The sequence below is a fragment of the Heteronotia binoei genome, chromosome 1 (genome assembly GCF_032191835.1).
Source record: "Heteronotia binoei isolate CCM8104 ecotype False Entrance Well chromosome 1, APGP_CSIRO_Hbin_v1, whole genome shotgun sequence".
Taxonomy (NCBI): domain Eukaryota; kingdom Metazoa; phylum Chordata; class Lepidosauria; order Squamata; family Gekkonidae; genus Heteronotia; species Heteronotia binoei.
In genome coordinates this window covers 188,881,808-188,909,593 of record NC_083223.1, presented here as the reverse complement: position 1 = coordinate 188,909,593, position 27,786 = coordinate 188,881,808, and the positions used below count along the sequence as shown (strand labels likewise).

The following is a 27,786-nucleotide window of genomic DNA, read 5'->3' as shown; positions in this document are numbered from 1 at the left end:
CCCCAAGTTTCTATTTTCCACTCAAAAAAAAAATATGTGTACCATAGGGATTCTTGTATACTTTCATCCATGGACAAACAAGCTTTGGCAGAGGTGTGTGTGTGTGTGTGTGGGGGGAGATATGAATCAGGAGACTGCAGAGGGAACAGCATCATTTCACTAATATGATTCTCCATAGCTGCCTTTTAAACAAAAAAAAGAAAACTGGAGACCCATTTCTGCCCTGTCCCATTTTGTTTGACCCTCATTCATCTAGGAAATGGGCTGCAAGACCAAATGAGGGTTGCTGTTGTTTTTAAATCATTAGACCTTACATCTGAGGTGATAGATCCAAGTGGGCAGGCGCGTTGTTCTGAAGCAACAGAACAAAGCAGTAGACAAGTACACCTTTAAGACCAACTCAGTTTTATTCAGAATGTAAGCTTTCGTATGCTCTAAGCAGACTTCATCAGTCAAAAATGGAATGGCAAGCAGTCCTTAATATAGAAAAAGTGGGCAGTGTGTTGGTATGTAGAGTCATGGAAATGTTTTTAGCAGATTAAAAGAATCACAAATTGAGGTCTGTGTTAGTTAGTGTTGAACTGGGCTGAAATAACAGTGGAGGGTGATAAAAAGCAGATTGATGTCGTAGGTGTGAAGTGCCATAAATCTGGGTATCATTTTGACTTTGTTAGTTCTGTATTTAAATAGAAGGCATAGTTTCTCAAGAGGTTATAACATCATTATAGTTTGCCATTAGAAAAAAAAGGAATACATCAAAAAATAGTTGAAGATGGGTTAGTATATGTAATAAGATAAACAGCCTATATCCCTTATTTGAGTATGTCAATACAACCCCCCCCCCCAAATATTCTGATACATTGTTCTAAAAGAAACACACATTAGTTTGCCATTAGAAAAACAAGGTACATGTATACAAAAGCTTACATTCTGAATAAAACTTAGTTGGTCTTAAAGGTGATACTTGCCTACTGCTTTGTTCTACCTCTGAGTTGAGTCCTTCATTTTATATGAGTTATACATTGAGGGCCAGGCTTTTCCAGGTGTTTGTTTTGAGTCTAGTTGTTTCTGGGATACTAAACTGCAGTGCCTATTTACTCAGTGTAAGGTGACAGACTGGCATGCTGAGTTTCCTATTATGTGAATTAATGGACTGGAGAAGTTACATGGAAATTCTCCATAAAGAAAGAGGTTTTCCCAAACAGCATAACCCTTATCAACTAGAGGTCTGTCCAAGGGCTGAAGATGAAACCACTTCAAAGTCTGAAAAGGAGCTCTCACAACAGAAGGGCAAGAGAGAGGCTGGAAAGGACGAGAGCTGATTTGTGCCACTAAAACAACATATAAAATAGTGATTCAAGTTCCAGTCACTTAGTGTGGGAGGGTAGAAGTGAGTGGAATTAATTTTAGGGAATGCATTTTCCTGGCATATCCTCTTGTTGAAACAGGAAATGAGTAGGGTGAGTTTGAGATTGAATACGAACAGGTGACTACAAGGCAATGGCAGTTCTATGGAGGCCATGTTTGTGAGTGAAAACCAGTGATGAGAGAGAGCTGATTCATTTGCACTTTGCTGATAGATGTGAGCCAGTACAAAACTATCCACAAAGGAAATAGTAATAGAGCATTTTTATAATAATACAAAGCTCTTCCTCTACTGACGTACTGCAAGTGTTCTATAAATTGAAGTGATATCTGCAGAGTCATGTTTGGAATATTCAAAGGACAGGCTGGATATTCTTTCTTCCTCTAGTAGTTGCGTAAATGGCTTACGGACTTTTCCCTCTTCTCATTGCATGACAATGACTTTACAAGAGGCAGGCTCATCTACCAGTGAGCATTGTGGGAGTGCAGAGATTTGAGTCCAGTGTCTCGACACTGCTTGAGCTTCATTTTTTTTTTAAAAAAAACACTTGCTATTAATAAAACTACAAACTTGAGGCCAAACATAAATCACCGGTTCTCAGGCAGAGTTTGACTTGGAAACCTTGAGTTACCCATTTCACAAGTACAAAAGGCTAGTGGTTTGGCATTTGATCTCTGATGGCTCTTTTGCTCTTACAAGTCATCACTTGAGATCCCCTCCCACCCACACACACATTTTATGCCATCTTTCTGCTCATTTAGGGACTAAGGCAACAAATAAGCCAAAACATTAAAATCAACTTTTAAAATATCAAACATAAATTCATAAATAATATGCACATGTGAATTACCTAGAGTTGAGGCAACCACAAGGCAAATCTAAATGATTGGCTTGTGGTGGTGGAAAGTGCCATCAAGTCTAATTTATATCAACCCTGTAGGGTTTTCAAGGCAAGAGACGTTCAGAGGTGGTTTGCCATTGCCTGCCTCCACATTACCATCCTGGTAGTCCTTGGAGTTCTCCTATCCAAATATTAGCCAGGGGCAGACCAGCCCTCCTTAGCTTCTGAGATCTGAAGAGATCAGGCTAGCCTGAGCTATCCAGGTCAGGACAAATGATTGTCTAAGATGCCAGATTTTGAAGGCCACTGAAAAGGTCAGTGGAGCTTCCTCTGCTGTCTTGAATGGAAACTTGGCCTTTACTAGCTTCTAGAACCTCCACATCAGTTGACTATGGTCTTCTATAGTTGCCATGAGGGAACACTGAGGGCTTTTGAAGAGTTGGTCTATTTTTATTTTTACATTGTTCATTTTGAATGCCCAGTAAGTAAAACACTCATTCTAGACTTCTCAATGTCTATTGAATGTGAGCTGCAAAGTCATAGTTTGCCTAGGGCACAAAAATTTGCTGGGCCAGCCCCAGAACTCTCCTAAATTCATAAATGATAACCATAGATTTTTTTTGTGAGGCCTTTACAAAGCCTTTGCTAATATGAATTATGAAAATCACAGTCTGCTCTGTATGAACCAACAAGAACCAGGGCAATGTCTGACAAACATGCTAAAGACTATAAAATTTCAAAAGAATTGCGATAAATAGCTGTCACTGGCTTGCAATATGTAGGAAGTATTACAGTAAGTAAAGAAGACTGTGCATTCAGAATACAAGACAGCCAGAGGTTCATAAAGACGAATTTATGACAGAAGGAAGTGGTGCACAGAGCTAGCAATTGCTCTTTAAATACATCTCTATTTCTACTGTCACAATAAGCTTTCTTACAATTTTTTTCTGGGCTATAGACAAGGTGTTTTCTGCTTCGATATTTCCCCTGACTGTTTACTTGTTTACACCAGACACTGAAGTGAATTAAAGTGGGGTTCCTGCTGAGCTATTTTAAGAATTCTGAATGCACTTGATTCTGACACTTCTTGCAGTCCATATCTTGACAAAGAGAAGCAAAACTTTCACAAGGTGGGGGTTGGAATCTGCTGATTTGTACATTGAAATTCAGGAGGTGATAAATGAATGTTACTTTTTTAATTCTTTAAGGTTATGTAGATTTTAAAACAAATAAAATAAACCATATTATTAGTACTGTGCTGATTTTTCACAGGCAGTGCTTTTAAGGGTATTAGATAGCCTGAAATATTATTGGAATCCACTCCCCGCCCCCCCCCCCCCCCAAAAATTCCTTTCCTGTTCTTTCTTTTAAACATTGCCTTGTATCTGCTAGCTATACGATCCCAGCTAATTGGGCACCACCTAGTGTTTTAATGGCACCCTGTTGTCAGTCAGGGTTGGCTAGGTGAAGACATCAATGGGAACAAACAGTATTCTCATATTACTGTCACTTGGAATGGGAGAAGGGTGATTGGAAGAATAGAGAAATATGATGGCTGTTGCCAAGGCAACAGGATCAGCATTTCCTGTCTTGCTGTGAAACTTTATTTATTTTAAAAAAATTAAGTTCTGACTTTCTGCTTAACACAGACATCCTTCCAAAATGAATTACAATAGTGAAAGAAACAGAACTGCAACAATGAAAGCACTAGTTAAAACAGCAGTATATACAAGACCCACAGGAACATAAAATAAAACCAGTAACAAAATGGCATAGATAGAATCACTGAGCAACAAGCAAAGGGTAGGAAAAGAAACCCTCATCTTTGGAAAGTTTAGACAAACAGGACAGACTTAGACTCATAGAATTGAAAGGAACCTCCAGGGTAATCTAGTTCAACCCCCTGCACAATGCAGGAAGCCCCCTAAATCCATAACCCTCCAGACTTCTTCCAGTGCCTGAAATATAGGGGTGGCAGGAGGGAGTGGCACAAATGGGCACAATTCAGAAAAAGGGCTCCCCCCCCAGAAGGCTCTAGAGATGTATAAAATTGTGGGTTCATTTTACTTTTAAGAGTTTTTTGTTTATTTTTGTTACAATATATGTTGATGATATTGATGATATTGGATTTATATCCCACCCTATACTCTGAATCTCAGAGTCTCAGAGCAGTCACTATCTTCTTTACTTTTGCCCCCCACAACAGACACCCTGTGAGGTAGGTGGGGATAAGAGAGCTCTTAAAGCAGCTGCCCTTTCAAGGACAACCTCTACCAAAGCTATGGCTGACTCAAGGCCATTCCAGTAGGTGCAAGTGGGGGAGTGGGGAATCAAACCTGGTTCTCCCAGATAAGAAGATGACTGCAGATTTATACCCCAGCCTTTTCTCTGAATCAGACTCAGAGCAGCTTACAATCTCCTATATCTTCTCCCCCCACAACAGACATCTTGTGAGGTGGATGGGGCTGAGAGGGCTCTCACAGCAGCTGCCCTTTCAAGGACAACTCCAGCAATCGCTATGGCTAATCCAAGGCCATTCCAGCAGGTGCAAGTGGAGGAGTGGGGGATCAAGCCCAGTTCTCCCATATAACAGTCCATATACTTAACCACTACACCAAAGTGGCTCTCAAGAGTCTGCACACTTAACCACTACACTACACCAAAGTGGCTGTTCCCCCTTTCCATTGATCTCCAGGTTCTGATGGCATAAGAGTTCTTAGGGAACTCAAATGTGAGATTGCTGATCTGTTAACCTGTAGATGTAAAATCAACCAGTGATTAGCAAATGTTACAACAACTTTTAAAAGGGCCCCAGAAAGGATCCAGAAAATTTCATGCCCATTAGTCTAACATCTATTCCTGGGAAATAAGTAGAAAGTGTTATTAAAAATAAAGTTATTAAACATATCGAGGAACAAGCCATCTTAAAGAATATCAGCGTGGCTTTTGCTAAAGGAAGTCCTGCCTCAACAACCTTTTGGAATTATTTGAGCAAGTTAACAAGCACGTGAATAAGGGAAGTCCAACAGACATTATATACTTGGACTTCCAAAAGGCTTTTGACAAGTTACCTCACCTAAGACTCATAAATAAGACTCAGCAGTTCTCTTATTGTTAAACATCAGGAAACAGTGGAAGGAAGTGATTGTGAAGGACAAATGACAGGAGGATCTATCCAGATTGGGCTGCAATGTGGCAAATTAAGTTCAGTGGTGATAATATAAGGTGATGCATATTGGAAAAAAATATGCTGATGGGTTCTGAACTGTCAGAGACCAAAACTGAAAGGTATATTGGGGTTATAATTTATGTTGTTGTTGTTCAGTCACACAGTCAAGTTCGACTCTTTGCAACCCCATGGACAAAGTCATGCCAGGCCCTCCTGTCTTCCACCATCCTCCGAAGTCTTCTCGAATTTGTGTTTGTTACATCAGTAACACTGTCCAGCCATCTCATCTTTTGCTGTCCCTTTCTTCTTTTGCCTTCTATCTTTCCTAGTATCAGGATCTTTTCCAGGGAGTGCTCCCTTCTCATTTGGTGGCCAAAGTATTTGAGCTTCAGCTTCAGCATCTGACCTTCCAGGGAACAGTCTGGGTTGATTTCCCTTAGGACTGACTGATTTGATCTTCTTGCAGTCCAAAGGACTCTCGAGATTCTTCTCCAGCACCACGTCTCAAAAGCATCTATTCTTCTGTGCTCGGCCTCCTTATGGTCCAGCTCTCACAGCCATACATTGCTACTGAGAATACCATCGCTTTGACTATACAGACTTTTGTTGGCCGGGTGATGTCTCTACTTTTTATTATACTGGCCAGGTTCACCATAGCTGTCCTCCCAAGGAACAAACGTCTTTTAATTTAATGGCTACAGTAACCATCTGCAGTGATCTTGGATCCCAGAAAAGTGAAGTCTGTCACTACTTCCATGTTTTCCCCTTCCATTTGCCAAGGTGTGATGGGGCCAGATGCCATAATCTTAGTTTTTTTTATGTTGAGTTTCAAGCCTACTTTTGTGCTCTCCTCTTTCACCCTCAACAAGAGGTTCTTTAGGTCCTCCTCACTTTCTGCCATTAGAGTGGTGTCATCTGCATATCTGAGGTTGTTGATGTTTTCCCGGCAATCTTAACTCCGACTTCTGCTTCATCCAGGCCGGCATTCCGCATGATGTACTCTGTATATAAATTAAATAAGCAGGGTGACAATATATATCCTTGTTGAACTCCTTTTCCAATTCTAAACCAATCAGTTATTCCATATCCCGTCCTGATAGTTGCTTCTTGACCCTTATACAGGTTTCTCAGGATACATGTGAGGTGGTCTGGCACTCCCATCTCTTTAAGGACTTGCCACAGTTTGTTGTGATCCACACAATCAAAGGCTTTAGCATAGTCAATTAAGCAGAAATAGACGTTTTTCTGGTACTCCCATGCTTTCCCCATAATCCAGCGAATGCTGATAATTTCATCTCTAGTTCCTCTACCTCTTCAAAACCCAGCTTGAACTTCTGGTAGTTCCCGATCTACATACTGCTGAAGCCTGGCTTGTAGGATCTTTAATATGACCTTACGGACATGTGAAATGAGAGCAATTGTGCAATAGTTTGAACATTCCTTGGCATTACCCTTCTTTGGGATTGGAATATAAACTGACCTTTTCCAATCCTGTGGTCACTGTTGTGTTTACTGATGTAATTAACTGACATAATGAGTGCATCATTTTGATAGTATTGTCTTTTAGGACTTTGAATACCTCAACTGGGATACAATCATCTCCGTTCACTTTGTTGTTAGTAATGCTTTCTAAGGCCCATTTGACTTCACACTCCAGGAATGTATAACTCAAGGTCAGCGATTTCACTGCAGTGGTTGCCCAGGTCACTGAGATCCTTCTGGTATAATTCTTCTGTGTATTCTTGCCACCTCTTCCTGATCTTTCCTGCTTCTGTTAGGTCCCTACCATTTTTGTCCTTTATCATGGCCATCTTTGCATGAAACGTTCCCTTGATTTCTCCAATTTTCTTGAAGATATCTCTTGTCCTTCCCTTTCTATTATTTTCCTCTATTGCTTTGCATTGTTCCTTCAGGAAGGCCTCCTTATCTCTCCTTGCTGTTCTCTGGAAATCTGCATTCAGTCAGGTGAATTTTTCCTTTTCACCTTTGCCTTTCCTCAGCTATTTGTAAAGCTCATCAGACAGCCACTTTGTTTTCTTGCATTTCTTTTTCTTTGGGATGGTGCTGATTACTGCCTTCTGTACAATGTCGTGAACCTCCATCCATAGTTCTTCAGGCAATCTATCAACTCTAGTTCCTAAAACCTATTCTCCACTTCCACTGTGTATCATAAGGTATGTGATCCAGGTCAAACCTGAATGGCCTAATGGCTTCCCCAGTTTTCTTCAGTTTAAGCCTGAATTTTGCAATGAGTAGTTCATGATCTGAGCTGCAGTCAGCTCCAGGTCTTGTTTTTGCTGACTGTACAGAGCTTCTCCATCTTTGACTGCAGAGTATATAATCAATCTGATTTCTGTGTTGCCCATCAGGTGATGTCCATGTGTAGAGTCGCCTTTTAGGTTGTTGGAAGAGGGTGTTCGTTATGACCAGCTTGTTCTCTTGACAGAACTCTATTAGCCTTTGCCTGGCTTCATTTTGTTCTCCAAGGCCAAGCTTGTCAGTTGTTCTGGTTACCTTTTGACTTCCTACTTTGGCATTCCAGTCCCCTATGATGAGGAGGACATCTTTTTTTGATGTTAGTTCTAGAAGGTGTTGTAGATCTTCATAGAACTGGTCCACTTCAGCCTCTTCTGCGCCAGTGGTTGGGGCATAGACTTGAATACGGACCGAGATCATTCTGTCATTTTTGAGATTGTATCCCATTACTGCCTTCCTCACTCTCTTGTTAACTATAAAGGCCACACCATTTCTTCTACAGGACTCTGAGTTAAATTCACCCATTCCCATCCATTTTAGTTCACTGATTCCAAGATGTCGATGTTCAGTCTTGCCATCTCTTGTTTGACTGCATTCAGCTTACCTTGATTCATAGATCTTACATTCCACATTCCAATGCAGTATTGTTCTTTGCAGCATCGGATTGTTCTTTCACCATCAGTCACATCCATGGCTGAGCATCCTTTTGGCTTTGGCCCAGCTGCTTCACTCTTTCAGTGGTTACTTGGACTTGCCCTCCACTCTTCTCCAGTAGCATATTGGGCACCTTCTGACCTAAGGGGCTCATCTTCCAGTGCTATTTTGTTACTGTCCATGAGGTTTTCTTGGCAAGGATACTGGAGTGGGTTGCCATTTCCTTCTCCAGTGGATTGTATTTTGTCTGGGTTCTCAGCTGCAGCCTGTTCATCTTGAGTGGCCCTCCATGGCATAGCCCACAGCATCACTGAACCACGCAAGACCTCTTGCCACGTCAAGGCAGCAATACCTCAGTGGAAATGTTGATGCAGTGTCTCTCTCTCTCTCGGCTTGACTTCGCGAACGAAGATTTAAGAAGGGTGCAGTAGTCCACGTCTGCTGCAGGCTCGCTGGTGGCTGACAAGACCAATGCGGGACAGGCAGATCCGGCCACAGTGGCTGCAGGGAAAAGTCTGATTTGGGGTTGGTGCTGTAGCAGTGCGATTCTTCCTCAATCTCCTTTTGTCCTCAAGACCAGCTATGCGTGCGTTCTCAAAGGAAGAGACAGCCTGGTGGATGGTGTGCCAGTAGTGAATAACGCAAACTCCATGTTGGGGGTCTATAGGAAACACCATGGTTAGTAAAGGAAATGTCCATATTTAGAGACTAAATTTCTGAAACTCAGTGCTAGTGGGCAACATCAGGGAAGACCTTAGCCAAGAAAAATATGAAGAAAAGGAGGAGGAGGAGGAGGAGGAGGAGGAGATTGGATTTATACCCTGCCCTTCACGCAGAGTCTCAGAGCAGTTTACAATCTCCTTTCGCTTCCCCTCTCCACAACAGACACCCCAGTGAGATAGGTGGGGCTGAGAGAGCACTTTTAAGAAACTGCTCTTGAGAAAGCAGCTCTTTCAAGAACTGTGACTGACCAAAGATCATTCAGCAGATGCATGTGGATGAGTGGGGAATCAAACTTGGATTAGGGTCCACACACTTACCACTTATGTCAAACTGCCTTGTTTGTTAGCCCTCCACAGCAACCAGTTGGCCACTGTGTGAAATAGACTGCTGGACTAGGTGGCTCACTAATCTAATACAGCAGGGCTGGTCATGTTTGTTAAAACATATTACCCTTCTTTGTCATATAGGATAGACTGTGATCAAAAATTAAGCTATTTACAATATCTTGACTAGAATGAAATGTATGTGGGACTAACTCATCCTCTGAGCTTTATCCTGAGCATCTGAGGTAGCCAGGCTTTAAGCATAAACAAATAAAGTAGTTAATCTCTGGACTACCACAGAAGTCTTTAGTTTTAATGCTCTTGGGTAACCTGATTAATCCCCCTTCACTGCTGATAAAATTAAAAATAGAATAGAAGAAAATAAGAAAACATGCTTGTGAAAGTGCATAACATACTGAAAACTTGCTTTGCACTGATCCATAAAGATAGGGCAGTCTAAAATGTAAATATTCATTTAAATATCCCAGAACTGGAGTGTGAAGAGCAGAAAACAAGGAGAACAGAGTTCTCACTTTTAACACCGCACACATTAGACAATATTGTATTGATTGTGGAAGAATCCAATAGCTAAACAATCCATATTACTTTCTATATGGAACCTTCCTTAAGATGTCAGGATAATAATTAAGTATATGAGTTTCAAAGTTGCTAGCATATTGGCTTTTTAAATACAGCAGATTTAAAGAAAACAGCCTCAAGTTTGTTGCAAGACCAGAAATGTATAAGTAACTTTGTTTCTATAAATGACATAATAAAAGCAGTGAAAACTTAGCCTTTTTAACGACACCATAATATTCATTAGCCATAATGAATCTGGCCATTTTGAACCAGAGCTTCATCAGTGCTCCAGTGCGCGCACACACAGCTTTTACACATGTAGATTTATGCAGGTCAGTATATGTGAGGTTAGATCTTCCATCTTCCCATGTAGTGGTATGAGCAGAGGGTCCATGAGAGCCTGGGTTGCCAAGTCCAATTCAAGATATATCTAGGGACTTTGGGGGTGGAGCCAGGAGACATCGGGGTGGAGCCAGGAGCAAGGTTGTGACAAGCATAATTGAACTCCAGAGAGAGTTCTGGCTATCCCATTTAAAGGGACTGCATATCTTTTGCATGCCTTCCCTCCATGGGAAATAATAAAGGATAGGGGCACCTTCTTTTGGGGCTCATAGAACTGGACCCTCTGGTCCAATTTTTGTGAAACTTGGAGGGTCTTTTGAGGAGAGGCACTGGATGCTATGCTCCAAATTTTGTGCCTCTACCTCAAAATACCACCCCCCTCAAGCCCCAGATAGCCATGAATTAATTCTCCATTATACCCTATGGGAATCATCTCCATAGGGAATAATGGAATGCCCAGCAGACATTTCCTTCCACCTCCTGCTTTCTGATGATCCTGAAGCAGAGGGAGGGAATCCAAACTGGGGGATCTCCTGCCCCCACCTGGGGATTGGCAACCCTACTTGTGCACCCATAGTAAAATGTTGGATCAACAAGACAAAGTCTCATTTTAATTATCATCTTGATTTATTATATCCTCAGTCACAGCTGGCCACTTTAAAAAGTACACTCAGTTTCTATTGTTGAACCATAGAGAACTATAGCCTTCTGAAAATATCCTAAGTAGAACAATGAGGCTGAGTCTAGCAATGGAGAAATATTCATTGTCTTTCTCTCTTTGAAGTCATGAGGCAGCTTTTGGAAAGCAATCTCTCTCATCCTCAAGCTCTTCATCTGCTATATGGGGATGGGGATGATAATTATACTGGCTTACTTTTCAGGGTAAAGGGTAAAGAGTGGGATGCAGAATTTTCATAACACTTACTAATAATTCACTCTCCCTCAATCTCCATGTGCACCTGATAGGATTGTCAGGCAACCCTAGCAATCAGCAGGGACTGAAGTAGATTTACTGGAAGTGGGGAAGCCTACACCAGCATCTCAGCATTATCACCAGCAATGTGGTGACAACACTTCTGGTGTGCACCAAAAGAGAAGTCATCACTTCACCAGCAACATAGGGGTGCTCTGGTATTTGGGCAGACCTCTATAGTGGAAGTTCTTTTTACCATAGATTTTCCCCAAAAAAATATCAGAGCAACTCCATGTTCCCAGTGATACAATGACATCCCTTCCAGCATGCATTGCAAGTGACATTGCAGCATTGCCAGTGATGATGTTAAGATGCTGGTGTAAACCTCCTGCAATGGCCAACTGATCAGAGGCACAGTCCAGAGCTGGGGGATGGCAACCCTACCACCTAACACGCTGTCTCCTGATGGCCCTGTCTGCCATGCATTATCCATCTGTGGCATCCTCCACAAGGACGTGATTTTGGGGGCTTCCTGGTTACATCACCCTGACTTCAGGGGTGTCTGCAGATCGTCCTCCTGTGGCACCTTTGAATCAGGTGGCTGGAGGGGCATGGGACTTTTGTGAGAAGTTAGGGGTACAGTGGCAGCTGCTCCTGTTCTTCTTGCATGTCCCGAAGCTCCACCACCATGATAGCTGACTCAGCAGAAAAAGGTGAACACCCAACTGCATTCTTTCGCTCCTTTCAGTAAGCTTTTGATGTATTGCTTCTCTACTCCAAGCATGGCAATTCTACTCTACAAGTAAGTGAGCTTTCAATACCACTGGCTAATGAGTCGTTTTACATAACAAAGAGCGGGCAGCTCAAAGGAAGAGATAGAGGTCAACTATATGCCTACTTTCCCTGTGAATGAGGCCTCGAAAAGTCTCATAAATCCAAAACCAAAACCTGCAGTTACCAAAACAACCTGCAGTTATCAGAAGGCTAATACATACTCACTAATACGTTTTAAGACTTTATAGATAAACTTTATTAGACTCTAAGTTTAGAAGAGCAAAACAGTTTATTAGACTCCAGGTTTCTCCTTTAGACAGAAGGCTTAAACTTATAGACAGAAGTGCAAAGCAATTAGATAACCCACACAACAAATTGTTTTCAGAAACTCATACAGATGAATGAATAAGCTTTTATCATTCTTAAGTTATACTCCGTACAGAAGGCTTAAAATATATGGATAGAAAGGCAAAACAGATAAACTTAGTGCATTTAAGAAAACAATTAAGAATTGAGAAAACAATAGGATTAAGAAAATTTAAAATTAAGAAAACAATTACAAGTATAAAGCATAAAGAATTCATCAAAGATTTCAGGTTTTCATGGCTGTTAACATCATTAGGGTTTGTAGAATCTTTCGGGCTCAAGTGCCGTGTTCTACTGGAGAAAGTTTTCCTTCCAGACGTTTCGTTCTCAGCTGCGGAGAACATCCTCAGTGGCGTTGCAGCCGGAGCAGGCGCTCTGACCTTCTTGGCTGCTGGGCATTGAGTGGGGCCAGGGCTGCTGGAGAGCTGCTATTTATAGGCTGGAGGGGCTGTGATGAAAGGGCAATTGGTTTGTGGATGTGCCCATTGTTTGGTGGGGCTTCCTGGAAGGGTAGTGATAAGGAAACTGGCTGTTGAATGTGACCATTGTTCTGTGTTAATTGCTGGGAGGGTTGGAAGGGGTGTGAAGATAAGGAAGATGGTTGTTGACTGTGCTGATTGTTCTGTGGAATGTGCTGGTTGTTTTGTGACTTTCTGCAATTTCTCTGTATTATATAGACCTCCACCATCGTGGGAACGCTATTTTAAAAGGAGCACTGGGGGGAAGGCAGGCAGTTGGCAAGTGGATATTCCTCCAGGGGCATGCAGTGCAGTAATCTATCCCTGTGGTGATCAGCCACTGAGCAGTGGGAGACACAGAGGCAAGGCCTCAGAACTTGGAAGGGAAGCTGTGAGTCCTGACCCTCCCAGTGGGCAGTTCAGTACTCAGGTCAGGTAGTGGTGGTGGGCTATGGAGAGTGAAAGAAAAACCCCCTCAGGTATGGAGAAACACCTAGGAGGGCAGAGTGGAATAGGGCCTGAGGGCTGAAGCAGGCACATTCTGCCACATCAATAAATAACAGTAGCATAACAATAAAACATTTATAGCATAAAACCAAAAATAGTAAGTCAGTTTTCAAAAAGACACTCCTTTAAAAGTTCATCTTACATACTCTACAAAAGGACAGAACTATCAGGGGTTTCTTAATTTCCTATGGCAAATTGATCTACGAGGTAGAAGCTAAAACTGAAAAAAACCCAACAACATATTTACTAAGGAGAACTAATGGAATGTTTTATCCTGTGCCCAAGAGTTACTGATCAGTTCCTGTGATACTCCCTCTTGCAGAAAAACTTCCTTCTGGCTTCTACTGCTCCTTTGAAGATGGAGATTGTGGCTGGACTCAAAGTTTATCAGGATCCCAAGACACACATCTGTGGCGAATTGGTAATCTACAGCATAACCACTTCTGTTTTCTGAAAGGTATGGTTGCCTGGCAACTGGCAGGTGAGTTTCAGGGTGAAGGCATTGAGGGTGACATCAGCTGTGTTGCTATGTCACTTCCAGAAAAAACCCAGACGTGATGCAGGGTAGCTCTAGGGATCACTGAAAAACCATAGAATTTCCATAGAATAAAACCCACAGAGTTTCCAGTGAGTCCTAGAGCTACCATACATCACTTCAAAGTTTTCCGAGGAAGCAACCAATGTTGCCATGGAGTTTTTTGTTTGTTTGTTTGTTTGTTTTTTTGGGGGGGGATTCAAAGCCTCATATGATGCCAGAAACTGGGGATAAGAACACTGAAGATTTGCAAGGAGTGGAGTATACGTTAGGTAATGTTAACTTGCAGGCTTGTATGGAAACTAAACCCTCGGGATGCATAAAACATGGATTCCGATGTCTCTACACTAATGCACAGAGTATGGGAAACAAACAGGAGGAACTGGAAATCCTAATGAAGGAAGGAGACTATGACATAATAGGCCTTACTGAAACTTGGTGGGATGACACTCACAACTGGAATATTAGGATTCAAGGGTACAACTTATTTAAAAGGGTCAGGCAAATGAGAAATGGCAGAGGCGTAGTAGTATATGTGAAGGAGGTATATACTTGTGAGGAAATATGTGAATCTGAGCATGGCAGCTCAGTTGAGAGTCTCTGGGTAAAAATAAAAGGAGTAAAAAATAACAGTGATATTATTGTGGGGGTCTGCTGTAGACCACCAAGTCAGGCAGAGGACTTGGATGAGATACTTCTACAGCAGATTGCAAAGTTCTCCAAGAGAAGGGATGCAGTGATCATGGGAGATTTCAATTACCCGGACATCTGTCGGAAGTCCAACTCTGCTAAAAATGAAAAGTCAAATAGATTCCTGACTTGTCTTGCTGACAACTTCCTTTTCCAGAAAGTGAAGAAGGAAACAAAGGGATCTGCTATCTTGGATTTGATTCTCACCAACAAGGAAGAATTGATTGAAGAAGTGGAAATAGGGCACCCTGGGCATTAGTGATGATGTGATTTTGGAATTTGCAGTCTTAGGGAAGGGAAAAGCTATACGTAGTCAGACTTATATATCGGACTTCAGAAAGGCAAACTATGCTGGGTTAAATCTCATGGTCAGAAATACTTAGGAGGAGGGGGGTTCAGGAGGGGTGGGAGTTTCTTAAAAGCAAAATACTGAAAGTGCAATCACAGACGATTCCTATGAAAAGAAAAAAATGGAAAAAGCCTAAAGAAGCAGAAGTGGCTCCATGAACAGTTCTCTAAAGACTTGAGAAATAAAAAAGACTCCTTTAGGAATTGGAAGGAGGGCCTTATAACCAAGGATGAATATAAACAAATCACCAGTGCTTGTAGAGAAAAAGTTAGGAAAGCTAAAGCTCAGTATAAGCTTAGGCTGGCCAAAGATGCTAAAAAAAAAAAAAGGTTCTTTTCTTATGTTCAGAGTAAGAAAAAGAGCAAGGACATGGTAGGCCCATTGTGAGGGCAAGAAAGTGAAATTGTAACAGGTAATGAGGAGAGGGTGGAACTGCTCAATTTCTACTTTTCCTCAGTCTTCTCTTTTGAGGGAAACGGTGCTCAACATGGCAAAAACAGAACACATAAGGAGGGTAAGAAGTTCCAACCTAGGATCAGCAAATACCTAGTTTCTTTAAATGAAACTAAGTCCTCAGGGCCAGATGAAGCATCCAAGGTTCTAAAAGAGCTTGCGGATGTAATTTCTGAGCCTCTGTCTATTATTTTTGAGAATTCTTGGAGAACAGGAGAGGTGCCGGAAGATTGGAGGCAGGCAAATGTTGTCCCCCATCTTCAAGAAGGGGAAAAAAGACAATCTGGGTAACTACCGACCCGTCAGCTTGATGTCTATACCTGGAAAAGTTTTACAACAAATCATCACACAGTCGGTCCTGGATCATTTAGAAAGAATGGATGTGATTACTAAGAGCCAGCATGGGTTTCTCAAGAACAAGTCATGTCAGACTAACCTGATCTCTTTTTTTGAGAAAGTGACTATCTTGCTGGATCAGGGGAATACTGTAGACGTCGATTATCTTGATTTCAGTAAGGCTTTTGATAAAGTTCCACATACTATCCTTGTTGACAAGTTGGTAAAATGTGGTTTCCATCCTGTTACTGTTAGGTGGATCTGTAACTGGTTGACAGATCGCACCCAAAGAGTGCTTGTAAATGGTTCCCCATCCTCTTGGAGAGGAGTGCCAAGTGGAGTGCCTCAAGGATCTGTCCTGGGACCTGTTTTGTTCAACATCTTTATCAATGATTTGGATGAAGGAATAGAGGGGATGCTTATTAAATTTGCAGATGATACTAAATTGGGAGGAGTTGCAAACACAGAAGAAGACAGAAATAGGTTACAGGATGACCATGACAGACTGGAAAACTGGGCTAAAATCAATAAAATGAATTTCAACAGGGATAAATGTAAAGTTCTGCATTTAGGTAGGAAAAATCCAATGCATGGTTATAGGATGGGGGAGACTTGTCTTAGCAATAGTATGTGCAAAAAAGGATCTACTGGGTCTTAGTGGATCATATGCTGAACATGAGTCAAAAATGTGATGCGGTGGCTAAAAAGGCAATTTTGGGCTGTATCAACAGAAGTATAGTGTCCAGATCACGTGATGTGATGGTATCGCTTTACTCTGCTCTGCTAAGTTCTCACCTGGAGTATTGTGTTCAGTTTTGGGCACCACATTTTAAGAAGGATATAGACAATCTGGAACGGGTCCAGAGGAGGCTGACGAAGATGGTGAGGGGTCTGGAGACCAAGTCCTATGAGGAAAGGTTGAAGGAGCTGCGGATGTTTAGCCTGGAGAGGAGGTGGCTGAGAGGTGATATGATCACCTTCAAGTACTTCAAGGGCTGTCATATAGAGGATCGTGTGGAATTGTTTTGTGTGGCCCCAGAAGGTAGAACCAGAACCAATGGGTTGAAATTCAATCAAAAGAGTTTCCAGCTTAACATTAGGAAGAACTTCCTAAACGTTTGAGCGATTCCTCAGTGGAACAGGCTTCCTCGGGAGGTGGTGGACTCTCCTTTCTTGGAGGTTTTTAAACAGAGGCTAGATGGCCATCTGACAGTAATGAAGATCCTGTGAATTTAGGGTGAGGGATTTGTGAGTTTCCTGCATTGTGCAGGCGGTTGGACTAGATGACCCTAGAGGACCCTTCCAACTCTATGATTCTCTGCTGCCACTTGGAGCAGCAGCAGCATCTAGAGTTGCCAGCAGGAGGTCTAGCAGCTCCATAGCAGACTGTTATCATGCTATCAGAGCCATCCTAAGCAGAGTTACATCCTTCTATGGACTTGCAATCTTTGTATACAGTCTTTTTCAGATGTAACAAGGGGTAGAATGTATGAATACCTGCTGTGAACCTTCCCCAATGCATTCATTTTACCCTCTTAAGGCCAAAGTACGTGTAATGTTGGGAGTGCATCCAGAACCCACATTTTTTCCCTTCTAAATAATAGATACATAGGGCCTTGATTCAGATAAGAACCACAGTGTAAGGGCAAGGGATTAGTTCTTTATGAAGTACAAGTTTTCTGATCTGAAACAGCCCTACAGCACTCTTTTCAACAGTATGTCATGTGGTACAAAGGAGGGCCTGTTAGGGTTGCCAAACTCCATGTGGGGCCTGAAGTTCTCCTACAATTACAACTGATTTCCAGACTACATAGATCAGTTGCCTTCAGAAAATAGCAACTTTTGGGGGCATATTCTATGGTATACTATAGATTCTAGGTGAAATTGCAACTTCCCCTCCCACAGGCACAACCGCAGATTTTCAGGAATTTCCCAGCAGAGCACTTATCAGCTTCACAGGGCTGTTATTGTTTAAGGGGACATAGGAGAGGTCAAATCCCTCTTGCACTAAGATCCTAATTCAGTTGGAGTTTCCTGTGCCCATTGTTTAGCCAGAGAATGGTGCTTGGGAGTTCTAGGCACAGAACTGCCAGGATCATGCAAGTCTGGCCCATACTGTGTTTGTAAAACGTCTTATATCTTAGCTTATTGTGGAAGGAAGAAATAGCTGCTTTATTTCCAAGGTTCAGTGATGCAGAGCACCAAGATTTCCATTTCTTTGGAGTTCTCTTCCGGCATCCTTTATGATGCTAAAAGTGACCCTCAACCTTCAGCTCCGGATAAAATATTACTTCTGCATCTTTCATAACAGCAAAGGTTCACTTGAAATCAAATTTTTAAAAATTGGATGCATTTTAAAAATTGGATGCACAGATCAAATGAAAAAGAAACAATAGCAAATCCCTAGTCAGGGATAAACAGAAAAATATTGGTTGTGGAGGAAGCAGCCAGAGCACATGCATATGATTCCAAGGAGAGACCCTAGTGTATATGAAACTGCATTACTACCTCCAAAGAATATTGAAAAATGCCCTTTGCCATATGTTATCCTTCTGCAATAAAAAAGCACCTAACATTTATGCATGCTTGCATGCATACAGACACATAGAGTCTTGAAATAGAATAGGCTGGAGTGCTTCAGTAAAGTTCAATTAAAACTTTGACTAATCTTGTTCAAGTAACGTCTCTCTCTTTCTCTTTCTCTCCCCCCAAAACACTGTTTCCCCCCAGAATGTACTCTTTTGCTTAATACCAGTGAGAGCTCAGCTGCAGAAACAGTTGTGGTGGCAAGTGCTGTGTTTCCATCACCAATGAAAAATTCTCCCTGTGAGGTAAGTGTTGCTGTTTAGGTATATACAGGGAAAGCTCAACCCTTTCAGGCCAGCAAATTGTTTAGATTCAAAAAAAAGGGGGGGTGTAAGCAAACTGCTGGTGACAAAGATCATGAGTCCATCCCATGGCCAACAATGCCATTTTTAAAAGCATTTGTTGTTCTTTAAAAATTGCTACAAAGTCCCAATTTGGATCAGGAACATGGCATGGCAGACCCACAAGCTCTTGTTCCCCCCTGTGCCTTTTGGGGGGTTTGCAACTGAAAATGTATACATCCAGTCTGAACTGGGACCTCACAGCAATTTTTAAAGGACTACAAATGATTTTAAAATGGTGTTGACAGAAGGGCTGCCAAGCTCTTGCTGGGGCAGGGGATCCCCTGGTATGGCAAGCCCCAACCCAAAGCAGCACAAAGCAGGCTGCTGGGGGAAATCCCTGCCTCCAAAGAGCCCTGTTGTTGCACAATGTGCCCTGCATGATGACATCTTCTGGAACTGATGTCATCATGTAGGGCACGTTGTGCTGGGGACACTCTAGGATTCGCAGTAAAAACCTATGATATCTTAGAGATTTACCTAGAGACTCCCTGGCATAACATGCCCTGCACGATAATGTCACTTCTGGGTGATGTCATCATGCTGCACACATGAGAAGAGCCCCCCCCACACACACACACACAGTGGCAGAGATACTTGGCAACCCTAGTTGGCAGACCCATTGCCTCTTTGGCCATGAAGTATAACTGACTTAAAGCTTGAATGAATGGATCATCTTAGAATCCCAGCCTCCGTCTTGCCCACCCACCCATTTCCTCTCCCCACCCTTGTCCGCTCACCAGCTGTTCCCATCCAGCATTCCCTGCCTGTCTAGTTGTTAGTTTTTCCCACTCACCTGCCCTTGCAGTCTTCCCTCCATCCACCCACTCTCTCTGTTAGTCTTCTGTCCTCCCACCATGTGTATGTAAAAAGCAAAGTGGTGGGGAAGCCAAATTTTAGCAATGGCCATTGACACCACAAAAACCAATGCACTGTCTGAACTTTTTCCACAACATCTATGCACATGTAGATGTTGCCTCTACTTTGGGGAAGAGGTTTTACACGCACACAAACACACAAAATTAATTGGGTATTTTTCTGAAGACCTGGGGGTCCCCTGGGTTTGTAGAAACCTACCCTAATGCAGGATGTGTGGATTTTTTGATCCTCATCAATGTGGGAGGAACATAAATGATTCTTAGATACATAGTGGTTTGGAATCTAGAAAGGCCAAATACCCATCCCTCCTCTGATGATCTGGTCTTTTTTCGGGAAAAGGAAGCAGCATGAAAACTAGCATTTCACATCAGTTAGTGTTGTGGGAAAGATTATATATAGGCCTATGTCTGTCAAAAAAAGACAAGAAAACATCCCTCAGTTTTTAAAAACTGATTAGGGGCAGAAGCATGGTAAGAGTAAGGAGCAAGGCTTTGATCATCAGGACTGTCCCTTCCTCAGAGCTATAGTTTTCATCCTCTAAATGATAGATTCACATTAAGTAGGGAATAAGAATTGTAGCATTTGGCCTTTAGAAGTAATTAACATTGCTAGAGTAAATCACTGGTGCTCTTTAACTGTGGTAATAAAATTAGATACCCAAGAGGTATATAAAATTAAAACTGGAAACCGCTTTACCAGTAATGCTACAGAGAGTGTATGGTAATTGGAATGGCATTGTGCATACATGAGCTGCTGGGCAGGGGATATGAAAAGCTCTAGGATTGTGAATTTTCATAATTACAGAGTGCAAGAGATAGAAGGAAGAGCCCATATTTTGTGGCATCCATATATTTGAAGCTGGATTTTTCTGTCAATTAATTATGATTAATATTCACATTATCAATATTTTTCAAGAGAGTTTTTGAGAGGTTCCTTCAGTATTTAGATGCCAGTTTTGAAACACAGTTTGGGAGGAAAGATAATTTTCAGTACAAGTACTTGGAATCATAGAATCATGGAATTGGAAGTAGGGTTGCTAAGTCTAACTCAGGAAATATGTGGGGACTTTGAGGGTGGAGCCTGGAGACTTTCCCATTCCCTAGATAAATAAATAAAAACACAGCAGTGCAATTCCCCTCAATACAGTCTTCATTCCTCATCCTCTTTTTTTGCCTACCCTGGCAATTGCACTTCCACTAAATGAAAATGAAATTTATCATACCCCCTTGTCAGGCTTTGAAAGCATTTCCAAGCACAGCCTTTCACATACACTCACAAAGCAGCCAAAATAAACAGGGTTTGCAAGCCCACACTTTTGTGATCTCACTGGAGTTGCTAAATATAACAATCTGCTGTATTTCAACCAGTTTGTTCAGACAGGAACAGGAAAGGAAAGCAGCCTAGGGGGTGGAGTTTTCCTCCATCCCATAATCAGGTTCTAGCTAACTCTTTCCTATCCATTTTACTATAGAAACAATTTCTGAAGCAAATGCAGATCAGAGTGACTCAGCTTCACACACTGGTGGTTCTGCCTGCTCATCCTGCTACCTGCTTTCCTGCTGCTGAGCTTTAAAGGCACACACATATTCCAAAATTCTAACAGTTGCATGTGTCTTCTAAGCCTACTGAGGGTTAAAGGCACATGGTAGCTGTTGGGGTTGACCTTTCCCCTGCTGGGTAGCTGGCTGGCGGTGGGGAGGAGCTTGCAAAACCAGATGATCCCCCACTGGGACCTGGGGACTGGCAAGCCTAGTTAGAAGGGACCTCCAGGTCATCCCCCTGCACAATGCAGGAAATTCACAAATACCTCCCCCCCCCACACACACATACAGTTACCCCCAGGGCTTTTTTTGAGCAGGAATGCACAGGAACGCAGCTCCGGCTGGCTAGGCATTAGGGGTGTGTGGCCTAATATGCAAATGAATTCCTGCTGGGTTTCTTCTACCAAAAAAGCCCTGGTTACCCCTGCTCTATTCCCAGAAGATGGCAAAACCCCACCCCACCCCGCCACTCCAAGGATTCCTGACCAAACTGGCCTGAAGAAAATCACTTTCTGACCCCAAAGTGGCAATCAGCATTTCCTTGCACATGTAAGAAAGGGCCACAAGAACTAAGCACTGATGTGGACCTTCCTGCCTTCCCTCTGCCTAAATTCACAGAATCAGCATTGCTGTCAGATGGCTATCTAGCCTCTGTTTGAAAACCTCTAAACTTCACAGTAGGTGCTTCTGAAAAATATGAACTTGTTGAGAATGAAATCTCTTAAACTGTGATTGTTGCAGACTGTCAGGTGGAGGCAATCACATCTTTGTAATATCTCATTCTCTCTCCTGTTGCCTTTGTCTATCTTTCAAGTGATTTATTCACCCCGACAAGACTTTTTTCCTACCTGATTTGTAGGGTTTCCTTTTGTCTTCTTCATTTGTTGCATAATTCATAAAACCATGAATACCCATGATTGTCAGAAGGTTATCAGAAACAAACAACTGTAGGACGGTTGCCAGAGATTTGATTAAGAAAAGACCAGCCTATGTGAGCAAATCCAACCCAGTTCTCCCCAAATTGCCTAAAATATAACCAGGCCTAAAAATGTAGGACAGCTTTATATTTGATAGTAAATTATAACTTGCCCTAGGGTTAGCATAAAATTTCTTGGGTTAATCTGCTAGTAAGGATGTTCTTGGTCTTCCCCAGGCCTCAGATTCAGCAAGAGCTCACAAGAGTGCAGTTCCTGAACCTTTCTGAGGGTCCCCCCTCTTCCTCCCCATCTACCTTGTCCATTGAATAGTAGATACAGCTGCATAACAATCCTTGGATCAGGAGAACAGGCAACCAGCCAGCCACCAGGGGCTTTGCTACAGCCCCAGCAGCTCTCATTAATCCTGGAGAAACCCGCAGGTTTCTTGCATTGGGTTGCTTTTGGCTGGGGAGCGGCATATGCTAATGATTATACTAATGAGCTCTGCCACCTATTTTTCTACAAAACGACCCCTGGTCTTCCTTCTTTAGTTTTGGGAAACAACGGGCAGCTCAGTCCTACATGTTTACTTGGAATTCAATGATTTCAGTAGGACTTGTGATTTCATATTTTTCATCCCTGCTGTTTCAGAGTGAAAATCCTTGCTTCACTGTGTTTCTCCCCTGTGCAATGGAACCTTTTGTGCCATTTTCTATTTCCTTGTACCATTTCCCCCTACAAACATATACAATTTTCCACCTTATTGCAAGAGAATCAATATTACTCATTTTATGCATATGAACAAATCATATATGCTATAAATAGCATGTAAATTGCATCTAAGAATATACGTGTATTTTTATACTGTATAAGAATATACATATGTACAGAACAAAATAGAAACAAGTCTACAGAACCAACAGTGGAAAGTAGAAAATTGAAACTAGTGACAAAAATATTTGGGGGAGTGGGGAAAGGCAGTAACAAAGTAAGGAAGGCTTCATCCTCACTCCCAAATCGAGTATGTTTAAAATTGCAGTCTTTGTCTTCCTTCCTTTCTTTTTTACCTTCTCATGCAATTTCATGATTTTAGGTTAGGAGACTTTTTGCTCTAATGTTTGATTGCATTCATTCCTCCTTCAGACAAGGAGAGACTTGCAACTCCAGTTCCATTGAACAGATATATTCACTTCCTACCCTATCTTTGCATTTCATTCTCTCCTTTGCTTCTCTCAGGGTTTCCCCTACTTTTCCTTCAAGCACACAACACATGGAAAGTGTAAATGTTTTAGAAACTTAATTTTGTCACAGACCAGCAAAGTGTGGCTATTTTTCATAATCTGTCATCTGTTGGATGAATCATTTCACAATATGTATTATTTCCTCTCTCCATACACATGTTCATAAACAGAGTGAATAATTGAAATTGCTTTTGGAATCCAACTGGGGAGAGGGAGTAAAGTTGCAATCTATTTCTGCCCTACCTCCATCACTCTTGATAGCACTTAAAAGCCAGCCACACAGAGCTAGTATTGCAGCTGTTGGCAATAAAGATTCTAAAGAGTTTGGCAATGGCTTCCTCTCCTGCCTTTCATATTGCACAAGAGCCTCCCTTTCTCAACAAGCCTTTGTGGCTTTAAATATTCTTTTACTGGAGCAATCAGTCTGTGACCAGAATAATTCAACAGCACTTCTGAGCCAGTTGCTCATAGAGAACCAAGTCCTTGCCCCCTAATTATCACAGAGGATAGGAACAAGTGATCATCCTCATAATGGAGTTATAGCTGCAAAATGTGATTGTGAAATTAAAATTCTGCTTTTCCATATTTATTTCCTCTCCATCATTTCCCAATCGGACAGGCTTAGAATCACATGTCAAAAGACCCCCTTCACGCTTAACCACTGAAATGCTCAAATACTCAGCATTTCACAAGGAGGCTGTGTTCCCTGGCAAATGGAATTTTTACAGTACATTTCATAGGGATGCTGTAAAACTAAAAAAGGTGTGTCTGAGATTTTCACCTCAGGGACCTGGCTTGTTTCAGTACAGATTCAAAGACAAGTCTTTTTGAGTCTCCCCTGAGTAAAAGAAAAAGTTAATTTTCTGGCCCTTTTTGAAGTGGCACCCCATGCCCTCCCTGAGCTACAAGCACACAGAGTTCGTAGGGGCTTCCAAATGCATATAGTGAAACCTTTATTCATGACCCTATCAAGCAGGTGAAACTATAAGTAGAGGCTAGATGCTGGATAAGTTGAACTGATGGTCCAGTGTAATGACCTTTATGGCAACTTAGCAAATAGTGTTTGCATCATGTTCACCTGATTGAGATATTCAAGGCTGGGCAAGGAACATTGCCACAGAGCAACTGTGAGTATTGCCCCCCCCCCCAAGTCAGAATAAAGAGGCTGACACAAAATATTGGGAAATGGGCCACTTTATTTAATTAACACAACTAACACGGCAAGGGCTACCTGCAGTTAGACAAGCCCTGGGGTCTTCCTCCAAGCCCGCCAAGTCCAACAATGGGCGAGCCACCCTGCCCCCAGCACAAGCCATATGACTGTGTCTAATGACGGGCCGGCCAGGCCACAAACTACCCTCCCCTAAACTTCCGCCCCGATACCCAGAAGGAGGCGAATTTGGGGGGGGGCATGAATACGATCCACATTATACAGCATAGAGCCATAAAGCCCATCTGCCGCTCCTGCGTATCGACTGCACTAACTGGTGCCGAGGCCTGGGTGCTCACCAGCAAGGTATAAACTCCTTGCTCCTTCTGCCACCACCAATGCCAAGCCTCTGCTTAGGCATTAGTGCCCCACTGGGCAGCCTAGAGCCGCCCGAAGCCCTTGGCACAGGTTGCTTAAGAAGGCCCGATTACCCACATCCGACAGATGAATTTCATCCTGCTGGTACAGCTCTCCCATATCCACCCTAATTCCAGGGTGAGGAAGGAAGGTACCCAGACCTCCTTCTAAGGCCTTCCGCAGGGCCTGGTTCACCTTTCGTCTGGCCTGCTCAATCCCCGCAGGATCCCAAGTGGCCCGCCAGACTCTTCTCGGTAAGATGGCGGACCAAATTAGATGGACTCCCAGCCACCTCCGCACGATGGTCCGAAGGTCTGCCACCGCCTGCAATGAAAGGGCCTTCCCCTTCATCAGCCCCAAGTCATTCCTGCCAAGGTGAATGACAAGTATGTGAGGCGGGGGACTGGCCCTTCCTGAAAACAACAATGGCAGGAGCCCTGGCCACCTTAGCCCCCGATGCCCCTGCCATTCAACCACAGCCCACTCGCTCAGCCCCAGCTGGGTTCCGACTGATGATCTCTTTGCATAACGGGCCGCCCAGAAAATCATGCTGTGCCCGCATATGAGGATCCGCAGCCTCCCCTGATGAGACACAGCACCTGGAATGAGAAAACAGTCAAACACAACTGAACTTCCACTAACTTAACACTAAACAGCCAACCCCAAACCCCTCAGGGAAACACCAATGGGCGTACATAGGCTTGGAAAGCAGCTGAATGGCAACGGCCGACCTTTTTTATGGCTGGACCTGGATAACCCATTGCTGCAGCAATTGACGTGGCCTCTATTTGAAACGAATGGGTCCCAAACTTAAACCTCGCCAAACCCAATTTGTCCAGGGCCCGAGCTGTAACAGCCCCAAACTGATACTTAGAGAGGGGGGGGCCACCCTTATGACAAAATAGTGGCCCCTGGGCATTCCCCCTTACTGCCACATAGCGCTGCAACGCTTGAACGGGACACAAACCGGCCTCCTCACAGGGACCGATTGTGATCTTGGTGCCCTTACACCCCTGATCCGTTTTGGATCGCCGGACATGCAACACCGCTTGTCTGTCTAGAAATTTGAAATCGCTACTCTGCAATCCAATTGGTCATTCCGTGACAGCCGTACCAGTTCACATACCCTTAAGGCACCAAAAAATGCCGTCAGTACCGCTGCATGGAACAGTACCCTCTCGTAGCTAGAACTACACACCACAGGCCAAACGCGGCCCAACCCCCAAAGTATGGACGGCGAGATGGGTTGCCCCCCCCCGCTCCCGGGACCAACCTTCAAGCATCTTTTTAGCTCTAAAATCCCCAACCGCTACTGGAAAGCCCTGCACCTTACTGATAAAAGCTAAGGTGGCCAACTGCCACCAAATGGACTTAACTGTTAGGCACACAGAACTGCAACAGATGGAGAACTGGAATGGGCCAGCTATCCCCCAATTCTGCCATATGTCTGAATTCCCTCAACTGTCGTGCGGCACGCTCGTATGCTTTCTGGGTACTCGGAGCCAAAGCTAACATAATTGCCCTACCGGCTTCAGCCTGCCAAGCTGCCACAGGTCCTGGGGTATCCGCACTGGCAGTGGATCGGCCTCCGGGGCCAGCTGGCGAAACTACTCCATCTGTTGGCGAGACAGGGCATCCGCCACCCCTTACAAACACCCCTTACAAACACCCGTTACAAACACCAGGGACGTGCTTTGCCAAAAACAACACGTTTAACTGAAGACAGCATAGTGTAAAAGCCCTTACCAGATTCATAACTGGTATTGACCTGGAAGATAAGGAGTTAACAACGTGCACCACCGACAAGTTGTCACACAAAACATGCACGACATGGTTGGCCAGCTGTTCCCCCCATATCCATACTGCCACAACAATAGGAAAAAACTCCAAGAAGGTTAAGTTCCTACAAAGCCCACTGTCTTGCCAATCCCTAGGCCACTGCTCCACAGACCAGTGCCCCCGAAAGAGAACCCCGAAACCAGATGACCCAGCTGCATCAGAGGATAACTGGAGGTTGGCCTCAACTTTCATGTCCTCCCGCCAAAAGGACACCCCATTAAACGATTCCAGGAAGGTCTCCCAGACCTCCAAATCGCTGCACCTACTGGCCGTTATATGCACCCTATGATGGGGTGACCACAGGGACCCCATGGCATCACAAAGACGTTGAAGGAATGCCCTGCCTGGTGCAACCACTCTACAGGCAAAATTGAGGTGCCCGACGAGCTGCTGTAACTCCAGCAGCGACACCTTGCGTTTAAGTCTAATGGCTACAAGCCGCTTCCAAAGCTGCTGGACCTTTTCCTCCAGCAGCCGCGAGGTTTGCTGGACAATATCCAACTCGATCCCCCAAAAAGTCAAGTGTGTAGCCGGACCCTCGGCACGCTGAGCTCATCTGCCAGCTCCATAAACAGCTCCAGTAGCTGGGTGCAACGCCCAGTCCCAGCCACGCCCACAAACAGAAAATCATCTAGGTAATGAACAGTTTCCCAATGCCCTGATCTCACCATCAACAGCCATTCCAAAAAGGAACTAAACCTCTCAAAGGCTGCGCAGGATACAGAGCGCCCCATGGGTAGGGCTCTATCCATGTAATATTTCCCTTCAGACTGAAACCCCAACAACTCAAGTCCCCCGGGTGAACTGGTAACAAGTGAAACGCCAACTTAATGTTGCATTTGGCCATTTCTGCTCCCAGCTCACAACCCTGCACCACTTTGACCGCTTGGTCAAAGGATGTGTACCTAACTGAACATAGGTGGTCGGGAATTCTGTCATTCACCGATCCACCCCTAGGATATGAGAGATGATGAATCAACCAATGTTCCCTGGCTGTCTTCTAGGCACCACTCCTAGCTGAGAAACCCGTAAACGTGGCACCACTTCTAGCGGAGAAACCCGTAAACGTGGAACTGGGAGTTCATCAAAAGGACCGATGACTCACCCCTCCGAACACTCCTTTGCTATCTTCGCCCTAACCACATGTTCAAGCCCTACAATGGAATGAAGGTTGGAAGCCCTACAAGGCACCCTGGGCCCTTGAAAAGGTGTTCTGAAACAAAAGGTGAACCCTTCTCATA

The 27,786-nt window shown here is 43.4% G+C and overlaps 1 protein-coding gene across 1 annotated transcript in view; it reads left to right on the top strand.

The window, feature by feature from the left end:
• Positions 1-27,786, top strand: part of ALK (ALK receptor tyrosine kinase) — a 908,221-nt gene that overhangs the window by 668,407 nt on the left and 212,028 nt on the right. Inside the window, exons 7-8 of the mRNA XM_060245392.1 lie at positions 13,594-13,728; positions 18,365-18,465. Coding sequence (XP_060101375.1) covers positions 13,594-13,728; positions 18,365-18,465 — 236 coding nt within the window. The remainder of the gene's footprint in view (positions 1-13,593; positions 13,729-18,364; positions 18,466-27,786) is intronic.